Raw genomic sequence first — 14,204 nt, forward strand, 5'->3', positions numbered from 1 at the left:
CAGACAAAAACAGAGGATGGCAGTGTAACAATATCAGTTAAAATTTTTAATAATTTCCTTTAAATCCTTTGGTTTTTGCCCTTAAAGCTCCCCTGTGTCATGAGACGTGCTTCCTGAGTTTGTAAACAATAACAAAAACGACAAAAGATTTTATGATAATAAAAAATATCAATCTAATCACTGTAGTATCGACTATATTGCAACAATAGCAATAGCAACAATACATGGTTGATATTTACAGTTATATTGATCCAGCCACATTACATTCATGATGGTTAAAAAAGCATGTTCATTAGGGATGTGAACAACTCACAATTTGATTTAATTCCGATTCTTGGGGTGGTAATTCGATAGAAAACAATTCTCGATTCAAACTGATTTTCGAAATATAATATTTGGTATAAAATTTACAATAAAACATTTTCAAATCAGGTTACAAACCCTGCTCTTGGCTTCTGGCGTATAACGTATGAAGATGGCCTAAATAACGCCTTTTACAAAATGTACTATTAAAAATTATTAATTGATTTAGAATCTGAATAAATAGGAATCGCGATCCGGATGTGAATTTAATTTTTAAGCACCCCTAATGTGCATAGTTTATTGTTTTAAAATGTGGATTATTTCAGATTATTGTATTTTGTGTTAAAAACTATAGCTTTGAAATTTAAACCATGTTCAAAATCACAGTTCCTCTGTACTCAGGCCTTTTGACCACATGTAAACAGTTTTTTCTCCGAAAAACTAAGCTTTTGGAAAACTTTCCTGGTCTACCGTCAGCATTCGCGTGTGAACGGGTCAAATTGACTTTTTGGCTTATGTCATACTTGCCAACCCTCCCGATTTTCCCGGGAGACTCCCGAATTACAGTGCACCTCCCAAAAATCTCCCGGGGCAACCATTCTCACGATTTCCACCCGGACAACAATATTGGGGGCGTGCCTTAAAGGCACTGCCTTTATCGTCGTCTACAACCTGTCGTCACGTCCGCTTTTCCTCCACACAAACAGCATACCGGCCCAGTCACATGATATATGCGGCTTTTACACACACATAAGTGAATGCAAGTCATACTTGATCAACAGCCATACAGGTCACACTGAGGGTGGCCGTATTAACAACTTTAACACTGTTACAAATATGCGCCACACTGTGAACCCACACCAAACAAGAATGACAAACACATTTCGGGAGAACATCCGCACCGTAACACAACATAAACACAACAGAACAAATACCCAGAACTCCTTGCAGCACTAACACTTCCGGGACGCTACAATATACACGCCCCGCTACCACCAAACCCCGCACACCTCAACCACGCCACAACATGGCTTATGTACTCTAAACTGTGGGAAACAATCAACTTAACATATTTAAATTATCGCTGTAGACGTGCAAAAAAAAAAGACATAACACAGGTAGGCGAGAAAAAATAAATCCTTTATCTTGTCTCCCGGGCTCCTTGTGGACAAGTGTTGAATTTAATCACACTGTACGCATACATGAATATCCACAATGTAACTTTATGGACAAACAGAGGTGTCAGAATGTGTAACAAATCAGCTGATGTTGCTATTCCAGGCTTCTCATTGTCCAAAATGCACATGACGGACAGTGAATGTGTTTGTTTTCATGTAAGTACAGATTTTTGAAATGCTGTGTGTGCGGACATAGATCTCTTTGACGCCTAGAGATAGGAAGATATACGTGTGGATAGCCCTGAGGTCATACTGTATTCCTGAAAAATGTTATATGGCAGCACAAGTTCAAATGTAAATGATCCAATTCAGGTGGGCGTAAGAAGATGTGCATGCACACACACAAACACACATTTACATAGAGACATTTAACAGAGTCATCAAGTATGCAGTGAAGTGGACTGATTCCAAAAACAAGCCTCTGGGCTTTGAGGTCTTGCTTCACGCGGGAGCCCATTTTAACTAGTAGACAGACGCATAGTAAATAATTAACAAACGGTCAGACTGCGCTGAAAACAAGGCAGAAGCCGGGCTACACAACACACGTGAACAAAGTCAAGCCGGGTGGATTTTTAAGGTCTTGCCACATTCACATTTCACCTTTTTCTGCACCTGTTGCCTCACCCTCACTACAAAGAGAGAGCTTTACGGTTTATTTGTTGACGCCTCAGTGAAGCACAAGGTTTTATCTTTCTCTCACTGCCTTATAGGCACAACAGGTTGTTTTTCCATTTTTTATTGACTCTCACCACAAAACGTTTTGTACCATTATTTGTCTGCCCAGTTACGACACTTGGCTCCATTTTAGCTCTTGAGCCACCTCACTCGCATCTTTCCTCCACCTCCCACTGGGATGTTGCTATGACAGGCCTGTCACTACATAGCAACCTAGATATAGACTTAAATACGCTAAAGGTGGCCTCTTAGATATATCAGTGTGGTAGAGTACTATACTGTAAACTGTCATATTGACCCCATATATTATGTAAATATTACATATATGTTATATTTTATATTGCTACTACGGTACATTTTTAGTCTATTTTATACCTGCATTGTCCTTTCCATCCTTACACTTTCCATCCTTTGTAACTGAGCTACTTTGTGGAAAAATTTCCTTTGTGGATCATTAAAGTTTGTCTAAGTCTAAGTCTAATATCGATCCATTCATCCATTTTCTACCGCCTGTCCCGTAATATAAGATCACTAAAAAGAGCAGTGTTTCTCATACATTCATTTACTTGTGGCGGTATTACAGAAATAAACTGCATTTCTTAGTATGTCAAGTATCATTCTCATGTACCATTATCAATGGAGGGCGAGGCTAAACATGTTACACACAGAGAGCGAGCCAGGGGCAGGCATGCTAATAGCTAAGCTAACCACTAAGTTGGCTTTAAACAACAGAAGAAATAAGGGCTTAGTAAAGGCCTTTTGGCTTATTGTGCCATCCATTTGACTTTTTAAAGCATTACATGGATTCAATTCTTTAAGATGTCAGTAAACTTCTCACCCAATCAATCAATCAATCAATCAATGTCATAATTTTCACAGTCAGTAGAAACCATGTAAGAGGAGGGGGGACCCATCCATAAAAATCGGTACCGTTTGTAATATCAGTAAATGTTTGATAGTAGAGAGATTAGGTCAATATTTGTATTTTCTCAAGGGGGACTTAGAGGGCACAAAATAACAAATTTTAATTAGTAGCAGATAGCAGTATTTGCTTTTGTTTAGTTATTGTGTACTATTGACTTTTTTTCTCAAACAATTGTATATAATAAAAGAGAATAAGGGATGTGTTTAAATATTGTGTTGATATTGTTAAACTCTCAATAGCATTCATCACAAATATATAGCAAAATGTATAGTTAGCAGAGGTGGGACCAAGTCATTGCTTTGCAAGTCACAAGTAAGTCTCAAGTCTTTGCCCTCAAGTCTCGAGTCAAGTCCCGAGTCAAGACAGGCAAGTCCCGAGTCAAGTCCAAAGTCAAGACTGGAAAGTCTCAAGTCAAGTCACAAGTCCTGCATTTTGAGTTTCGAGTCCTTTCAGGTCCTTTTAACCACAGACTAATATTTTTACACAGATTGTGTATGCTTCTAAACCGCTGTATTTATTTATTAAAACAAGTGCATTTGAAATAGCAGGAAAAAAAATAGTACTGACATTGCAATTCATAATAGCACTATTAACCAGTCATTTTAATAGTTTAAACAATTTTAAACATTTAACTCATTCCTTTACAGAATAAACACATTTGCAAAAACAAGTGCAACTGTACTTATTTGTACAAAAGTGTTAACATTGTATTTCCATGGCATATTGCATTGTAACTAGTTCCACAGCAGTTTCTATTCTGTTCTTACCTTATCTCATTGATCTCATCTCATACTGTATGTGTGTTTATGTGTGCGTACACATGAAAAACATAACAAATACATGAACATAACAATGAACAGAGTTGTACTTTTTAGATGTCAGGGCCCTATGCAATATGTACACATATTCTTAATATAGTATACATTTTAACTGACCTTTATTTGACTATGTTTGTCTTTTTGTAGGTGGCTAAAATATGCTGTGCTGCTGACCGCCGTCTAACGTTATGTTACTGTGTGTGATACATTGACTGACGTAACCTTATATGTAGGTACCTCATGCAACCCTGCTTGAAAAAATCACTTGACAAAAAGTATGAATAAGGTGGCAAACTGCAGTGGACGCAACATATTCCTGTGTTTGAAATGATGTTATAACCACAGACATCTTGTAAGTACACGCAGTATTGGTTGCTGTGACGCGAGCAAATTGCATCTTGAAGTGGTGATGAGGAGCCGGCGAGCAGCCTAAACTGACAGTTGACAGGTAGAAAACAAAGATGCCGGGCTGGTGTTCAGCGTTTTCCTGCTCAAATGAGCGGACTGTTGAAAATAGGAATCGGGGGATTACTTTTCACAAGTAAGATTTAACATTAATGTACTATTGGTTGTATTTTATGAAAATAACATTACCACAGAGTTGAGAAGGAGCAAAGATCTTCAATATTTGTATGTGAAAATCACAAATAAATCTTCTGGGGGAGGATGACGCCCCTATAGGGGTTTGGTTTACAAACTTTCAGCCCCACCTAAAACAAAATTCACCAGCCGCCACTGATTATGATGCATTCTCATTTTAGGCAAAATATAAGACAATACTTTCTTAACAGTATAATTGTAACCAGGAATAAGTCTTCAAGTAACAATATTCAAATACTAACATTGTTGGGTAAGACAGCATTTGGTTTTATTCTGAATCCAGTGAAACAGATTGGTGGTTTTAGCTGATATAAAGAGTTTCAGGTGTTTATATATGTTTAAGTATTTGGCAGACGCTTTTATCCAAAGCGACATACATAAAAAATACATATATAACAATCACTGTAAACATTATCATTTAAGGGAAGAATGTAATACAAAATATCAATACAAAGTGTCAAGACAGAATAAACTCTCTGCTGCTGCAGCAACAGAGATACAGTCTATAAGATATATAGATATCTAATGTATTCATACATTGTTTATGTAGGATATACGCATGTATATATAACGTAATCATATTGTTTCTTCAACTTAAAAATAGCTGACCGTTTTTTTCCCCCTTCTCTGGGTTTATATTCCCAGTTTTGATCTCGGACGTCTGGTCATTTATAGCATATAAGAATATTATATTACGGTTAAGCAAACTATGAATACTAAAACATGTGTCCGTTATCATAGCTACACGTATGACAAAAAAGCGCGTGAAAATTAGTGGTATTCAGTGAGGTGAAATGAATTAAATGCGCTGACAGTTCATTGCTCCTGCCAAATGAATTGCACTGAGTGGAGCGGATCACCACTCCAAGATGGCGGCCCCGCGTCTCGTCTGCGCCAGTAGGCAGTAGCGCTCGATGCTGCGTCTACTTATAAGATGTCTAAGGTTATGACGTTAGCAGTGAGTTTACAGCCTCACTGATTTAACTACACAGCAAATAAAAGTCATTTTACTTAGCCAATAAACGTTAGCTTACATTCAAAACTTACCCTTCTTTGTGCAACTTCAAATGTCGAACGAAGTTGGAAGTTGTTGCGTCTCCGTCTGTAATATTCGAACTGCGTGATTTGCATACGGCAATTCGTTTTTTGTATAACCAAGTCGTAGTTTTTATACCCGAACGAAACCAACTTTGGTATAAATCTTTCTCACTGGCGCGTTGTTTGACAACTCTTGTTCATTTGTTGTCCTGCAATTTGATTGGCTGAATGCTGTGTGATGAAAACAATGTAGATCTAATTTGATTGGCTGTTGTACTGAGAGCACACACGCTGACACGCAGCACACACGCTGATAGACAGACACGTACAAAATGAAAGCAACGGAGCGCTCCCAAATAACTTTTTAAGCTTTAGGTTTTGGGGAAAGTAGCAAGTCATGTCAAGGCAAAAGGCTCAAGTCCAAGTGAAGTCACAAGTCCATCCATCCATCCATCCATTTTCAACCGCTTATTCCCTTCGGGGTCGCGGGGGGCGCTGGAGCCTATCTCAGCTAAAATCGGGCGGAAGGCGGGGTACACCCTGGACAAGTCGCCACCTCATCGCAGGGCCAACACAGATAGACAGACAACATTCACACTCACATTCACACACTAGGGCCAATTTAGTGTTGCATTAATGTTAAAGTCTAAGTCGAGTTGCAAGTCTCTTTACATTTTGTCAAGTCGAGTCTAAAGTCATCAAATTCATGACTCGAGTCTGACTCGAGTCCAAGTCATGTGACTCGAGTCCACACCTCTGATAGTTAGTATATGGGACTGGTATTGGTATTGGTCGATCTCACTCATCAATAATCAGTATCGAAATCGGCAGTATAAAACCCTGTTCGAAACATCCCTAGTCTATAATATCTCTTAAATCCAGGTCATTTTCTTCTATCTGAAAGATGACATTTATATTAGATTTGGTGGCAAATTAGGCAGTAATGCACCGTGTTATAAACAAACCATTGTTTGTTTTTTAACAGATAACTTTATTAAAAGGTTGCAAGTTTTGTTGTGAGTCGGTTACCTGAAATCCTGTATGGGAGTGTATGGCATATTCCGTGCATTACCTTTTTAGCGTTGGTCAGGTGCAATCTGGCCGCTTCCTTCAGCACCGTCCTCTCCTCTTCCTCTTCTTGGCTGACTGCTGACCCCTCTCTTCCTTGCTGCTCCTTGGCCCTCTCGAGCTGAAGGTAGCACACCCAGCCGGAAAGATACCATACCTGCGAGACAAAGGGAATGTCAAGTTTGTTCACAGGGTCCAAACATGAGTCTCCACTGAACATGTGAGGTTCATTGGAGACTAAATTGCTAATACCGGTACTGTAGTTGTGTTTTACAGTGGTTTGTCTACAATAAGTGGGACATTCCACACAATCTGTGCCATTTGTGTTCCCAGGAAATAAAATATATACATGCATGATTAAATTAGTTGTGGATTTATTTTTAATCTAACAATGTGTTCTGCACAGTGATATTATTGCATATTTAATAAGTATAATTCAAACAACTATTTAAACAATTTTAATGCAAAATAGCATGTGTTACAATGAAATATAATACTTTATATGTCATTGTTTTATTATGTACAAACTTGTGTTACTACTATCTCAACTATAAGTTGTTTTTTTGGGAAAACAAAAAAAATAATTCCCTTTAGTTTATCCCTGTGTTTTCACTCAGTCCTTTTACCCTCCACATTACTCCCGCTCTGCAGACCATACAAAGGTTAAAAATAAGTTAACTCACTTATTGTTCCGTATATTTTGTGATATTTTAAATATGACTAATTATTCACTATACTGTAGTAATAATGTTTTTCTGATGTTTATTCTTAAAATACTGTACACTGTCTTTCTGCATAATTGTGCCTATAGAATATGTATTTTCTAATTATATGTAAAAACTCACTCCTGTTACTTTCAGTCCTGTTAATAAGTCATTTTTATTATAGAAACCTTGTACAAAAGTGAGATGGGCCAGTACACGTCTTTTAAAAGATTAACAATTTAAAAAAAGACAGAAATGTAAGCATACTTAGAGAGTTATGACAAGAAAATCACACCGATTTGATGGTATGGTCCATATATACGCCTCTCAGCTGGGATATGTTCCAGCTCATCCATTAGACAGTACAGATTAGGCAGTAAAAATGGATGGCTGTATGAGCTGTGAAATAAAATCTTGAAATAGACACTGACCATATGGGCATGCGGCAGTTTTTGTAGAAGTACAATGGAACCTCGTTTTACAAATGCCTCTATTTGAAACCTCCTCCATAGTACAGCGTCACCATTATTAAGGGTTTTTAATGACATCCTCCAAGCAACGGATATAGGTGATCATGTGATAGACTCCAGAACCCCCCGCAACCCCGAAAGGGATAAGCGGTAGAAAATGGATGGATGGATGTGATTTTAGTTTTACTCAATCGAACAGCAGCATTCGATACTGTGGACCATAATGTTGTAACTAGCCGCCTACAGCATCAAGTGGTCATTTGTGCTACTGCTTTGAGTTCGTCTAAGTCATATTTAACAAATAAAACCTTCTCTGTAAATGACCGCTTCTATGTTAGTTACCTCTCTTTGTTTATAATGTATATTTTCTGCTGGCCTTTTTTTTTGCTGCAGCTGTTACATATACTGTGATATTGTACACGGTAATTGGGATTTGTTATATATTGTATATATTATATAATAATATAATATAATGTAATAATATAGTATATCAGTATATATTATATACTGTATATATAATATGTAAATATTACATATATGTTATATTTTATATTGCTACTATTGTACATTTTGAGTTTATTTTATACCTTTTATTTTCGCCCTTTTTTGTGCCCTTGCGTGCATTATTCTTTCCATCCTTATCCTTTCCATCCTTTGTAACTGAGCTACTGTGTGGAACAAGTCTAAGTTGCTGGTTCTGAATCCTCTGTTGCTCCTTTGACATGTGGGGTCTCACAGGGCTCAGTTTTAGGACCACTGCTCTTTTCTATTTATTTACTTCTCCTGGGCTCAATATTACATTATTATTACATTTCTTTTAATTGTTATGCCGACAAACAAATGTATTTTCCATTAAAGAGAAAACATGGCTCTTCAATCCAGCCACTACTCGCATGTCTTGATGATATCAATGCCTGGAATTTCTTAAATTTCAATGATAAGAAGACTAAAGTAATAGTGTTTGGACCTAGTGGTACCTGTGAGCACCCCCCTGTTGACTTTGGCCCCTTGGCTTTGCACGTTAAGCCTATGGTCACCAACCTGGGCTTTCGTATTGATAGAGATTTTAAATTGGACGGTCAGATTGGCACAGTGGTGAAAGCCAGCATTTTTTCATTTACATCAACTGGCCAAGGTTAAAAACCATCTTTCCAGGCAACAGTTTGAGACAGTAATCCATGCCTTCATCACATCTCGGCTGGATTACTGTAACTCTGTGTATTTTGGAATCACTCAATCCTCCCTCTGACGTCTGCAGCTGGTCCAAAATACAGTTGCCCGACTTTAAACAAGCACAAGCAAAATAAAGCACATTACCCCTGTTTTAGCCTCACTTCACTGGCTGCCTCTGTCTTTTAGAGTCCATTTTAAAATGCTTGTATTCGTTTTTAAATCCTTACATGGTCTTGATCTGATCAGCTGCTCCTAGAGGTACCGAAATCAAAGCGCAAGCTCAGAGGGGACAGGGCCCGATACCAATATTTTGGTACCGGTACTAAAAATATTTCGATACTTTTCGGTAAATTGCATTATTGGCTTTATTTTAACACAAAATCTTAGGGTACATTAAACATGTTTCTTATTGCAGTTAAGTCCTTAAATAAAATAGTGAACATACTAGACAACTTGTCTTTTAGTAGTAAGTAAACAAACAAAGACTCCTAATTAGTCTGCTGACATATGCAGTAACAAATTGTGTCATTTATCATTTTATTATTTTGTCAAAATTATTAAGGACAAGTGGTAGAAAATTAATTATTAATCTACTAGTTAATTTACTGTTAATATCTGCTTACTTTATCTTTTAACATGCTCTGTCTACACTTCTGTTAAAATGTAATTACTTATTCTTCTGTTGTTTGATGCTTTATATTACTTTTGGATGATACCACAAATTTGGGTATCAATCCGATACCAAGTAGTTACAGGATCATACTTTGGTCATATCCAAAATCCTCATGTGTCCAGGGACATATATCCTGAGTTTATAAACATAATATTAGAGATGTCCAATAATGGCTTTTTTGCCGATATCCGATATTCTGATATTGTCCAACTCTTAATTACCGATTCTGATATCAACCGATACCGATATATACAGTCGTGGAATTAACACATTATTGTGCCTAATTTTGTTGTGATACCCTGCTGGATGCATTAAACAATGTAACAAGGTTTTCCAAAATAAATCAACTCAAGTTATGGAAAAAAATGCCAACATGGCACTGCCATATTTATAATTGAAGTCACAAAGTGCGTTATTTTTTTCAACAAGCCTTAAAACAGCAGCTTGGAATTTGGGACATGCTCTCCCTGAGAGAGCTTGGGGAGGTTGAAGTGGGCGGGGTTGGGGGGGCGGGGTTGCGGTGGGGGTGGTAGGGAGTGTATATTGTAGCGTCCCAGATGAGTTAGTGCTGCAAGGGGTTCTGGGTATTTGTTCTGTTGAGTTTATGTTGTGTTACGGTGCGGATGTTCTCCCGAAATGTGTTTGCCATTCTTGTTTGGTGTGGGTTCACAGTGTGGCGCATATTTGTAACAGTGTTAAAGTTGTTTATACGGCTACCCTCAGTGTGACCTGTATGGCTGTTGATCAAGTATGCTTGGCATTCACTTGTGTGTGTGAAAAGCCGTAGATATTATGTGATTGGGCCGGCACGCAAAGGCAGTGCCTTTAAGGTTTATTGGCGCTGTGTACTTCTCCCTACGTCCGTGTACCACTCCGTTCAGCGGCGTTTTAAAAAGTCATAAATTGTACTTTTTGAAACAGATACCGATAATTTCCGATATTACATTTTAAAGCATTTATCGGATATCCAATATTATCAGACATCTCTGCATAATATACATTTTAAAAAAACGAAAGAAGATGTTGTGATGCCAAAAAAATATCGACGTAATCATAGTAGTATCGACTAGATACGTGCCTGTACTTGATATCATTACAGTGGATGTCAGGTGTCGATCCACTAATGGCGTTTGTTTACATTTTGATGCCGAGGAGCTACGGTGTGTAGTGAAGCATGTTTAGCTATTCCTCGTCCTGCAGGGATGATACTTGTAAGAAACATAATTTATTTGTCGCCATGGAGATGAGGATTAGTGATTTAGAAGTAGCTAAAACACTGTCGACTGGGGCTGGACTTGCCGCTAGCTAGCTAGCCATGTCTTAAAGCACTTCTTCGTGAGGGCGTTTCAGTGTTATAACTTCACCTTTATTGTTAGTTTTTAAGCCAAAATGCATCCGTTCTCCCTTTTCTGTCTATACACTGTGTCTGTTTGTAAGTACTCTGTGATTGTGCACAGCTGAACATGCTCGTATGCTCGTAAACCAGCAATGCGGGCGCGGGGGGGTGCGGGACCGGTACGTTTCAAGAGACTGTATAGTACCGAAAATTATTCATTAGTATCACGGTACTATACTAATACCGGTATACCTTACAACCGTAATATATATATATATATATATATATATATATATATATATATATATATATATATATATATATATATATATATATATATATATATATATATATATATATATACTGTGTATTTATATATATATATATATATATATATATATATATATATATATATATATATATATATATATATATATATATATATATATATATATATATTTTAACCTCTGCTTTAAATTATATATTTCCTTTGTCCTTTGCCTGTACTTCTCTGCTTTTTGTGTGTTTACTTGTTTGTGGTGTACAGCCCTTTGTTTTTAAACTCGTTGTTTTTAAAGGGCTTTATAAATAACATTGGTATGGTAAAAACAGACACAAAGACGCGCCTTAGGTTGCTTCTGATTGGTTTACACTGCATGGTGCCTTCTGTGGTTGGCTAGATTTAGGCACAATAATTTATGGAATCGTCTGATTGGTTCTTTCGGTAAGTCAATCAGAATTACTGTCTGCCATGTAGCTCTGTCGTTGTCCGGTACTCTTGCATTACGTCATCACAGAAGTCTCACAAGATTAGCGCGGCCATACTTTGTATTAGATCTACAATCAACCTTTTCATGACTTTCCAATCGGACATTGACTGATCCATATTACATATAAATCTATCCAGAGCAGGGGTCGGCAACCCAAAATGTTGAAAGAGCCATATTGGACCACACATAAAACAACAACAAAAATCTATCTGGAGCCACAAAAAAATAAAAGTCTTTTTTAAGTGTTATAATGAAGGCAACACATTATGTAAGTGTCTATATTAGCTATATTAGACTACTATCAAGATGATTGTGTCACAGGCTAATGCAAATCTTTGTTGACAGAAATGTTGGAATTTTAATATGTATAATACCCATTTTTTACAACATTGGAAAAAATTAGTAAAATGGAGGCTTCTCAGAGGGTAAGAGAACTCCTGGAAGTTACTGGCTTAAAATGGCCAAAGGTGTAGCTGTGTGTGTCCAAGTTAAAGGAAACGGCAGGCTGTCTTCTTCTAATGGATTTATTACAATCTTTGCAAGTTGGGTAACGTTTGCTGTGGTCTGGAACAACATGGCACACAAACAGAAATGCAACCAATATTACATACAGCTAATGTGTCATGAAACATGCAAATATAAATTATATACATTGAATGAGCTCAAATATACTTACGAACGAGGCATAATGATGCAATATGGACATACAATTAGCCTAAATAGCATGTTAGCATCGATAAGCTTGCTGTCATGCAGTGACCAAATATGCCTGATTAGCACTCCAACAAGTCAATAACATCAACAAAGCTCATCTTTGTGCATTCACACACAGCATAACAAGTTTGGTGGAAAAAATAAGACAAAGAAGGAATGGCATAAAACATGTCTTTCTGTGGTAGCGTTGGAGTAAGTTTTACATGTAAACAAACTACAGTGAATTCGAGGTCCACAAAAATTAGTAGGGCAAAAGAGCCGCAGGTTGCCGACCTCCGATCCAGAGGCACGCCAAACAATGTATTCATATCTCTAAAGTTGAAATTTGTTATCGGTTTCTACCGAGAAATTTTTACATCCCTAGTGCATATATTTATGTATGTATGCATATGCATATGCATATATATATATATATATATATATATATATACAGTGGGGCAAAAAAGTATTTAGTCAGCCGCCCATTGATTGTCAATGGGTGGCTGACTAAATACTTTTTTGCCCCACTGTATATATATATATATATATATATATATATATATATATATACATATATATATATATATATATATATACATATATATATATATATATATATATATATATATATATATATATATATATATATATATATATATATATATATATATATATATATATATATATATATATATACACACTACCGTTCAAGTTTGGGATCACCCAAACAATTTTGTGGAATAGCCTTCATTTCTAAGAACAAGAATAGACTGTCGAGTTTCAGATGAAAGTTCTCTTTTTATAAGGACATTTCAATGTGACCCCAAACTTTTGAACGATAGTGTATATATATATATACATATATATATATATATATATATATATATATATATATATATATATATATATATATATATATATATATATATATATATATATATATATATACACTACCGTTAAAAAGTTTGGGGTCACATTGAAATGTCCTTATTTTTGAAGGAAAAGCACTGTACTTTTCAATGAAGATAACTTTAAACTAGTCTTAACTTTAAAGAAATACACTCTATACATTGCTAATGTGGTAAATGACTATTCTAGCTGCAAATGTCTGGTTTTTGGTGCAATATCTACATAGGTGTATAGAGGCCCATTTCCAGCAACTATCACTCCAGTGTTCTAATGGTACAATGTGTTTGCTCATTGGCTCAGAGGGCTAATTGATTAGAAAACCCTTGTGCAATCATGTTCACACATCTGAAAACAGTTTAGCTCGTTCCTTTGAGCAGATTGAGTTTCTGGAGCATCACATTTGTGGGGTCAATTAAACGCTCAAAATGGCCAGAAAAAGAGAACTTTCATCTGAAACTCGACAGTCTATTCTTGTTCTTAGAAATGAAGGCTATTCCACAAAGTTGTTTGGGTGACCCCAAACTTTTGAACGGTAGTATATATATATATATATATATATATATATATATATATATATATATATATATATATATATATATATATATATATATATATATATATATATATATATATAAATATATATATATATATATATATATCATCATCATCATCATCAGCCGTTGTCAGTCCACTGCTGGACGAAAGCCTCAGCATGTTTCTGCCATAGTGAACAAACTCTTGGCGTACTCTTCATGCTGGTTATTAGCCTCCACCTTCCACGCTGGCTTGGTGCGGGTTGGAAGGGGTATTTTATATCAGAGATCCTTCTCCTAGACTAATTGCCTTACTGGGCTGTTGAACTTAGTCTGTC

The 14,204-nt window shown here is 36.4% G+C and overlaps 1 protein-coding gene across 1 annotated transcript in view; it reads right to left on the bottom strand.

The window, feature by feature from the left end:
• The window catches only part of si:dkey-12j5.1 (uncharacterized), a 142,265-nt gene that overhangs the window by 39,674 nt on the left and 88,387 nt on the right, over positions 1-14,204 (bottom strand). The window contains exon 10 of the mRNA XM_062062950.1: positions 6,610-6,762. Coding sequence (XP_061918934.1) covers positions 6,610-6,762 — 153 coding nt within the window. The remainder of the gene's footprint in view (positions 1-6,609; positions 6,763-14,204) is intronic.

The sequence above is a fragment of the Entelurus aequoreus genome, linkage group LG11, assembly GCF_033978785.1.
Source record: "Entelurus aequoreus isolate RoL-2023_Sb linkage group LG11, RoL_Eaeq_v1.1, whole genome shotgun sequence".
Classification (NCBI taxonomy): Eukaryota; Metazoa; Chordata; class Actinopteri; order Syngnathiformes; family Syngnathidae; genus Entelurus; species Entelurus aequoreus.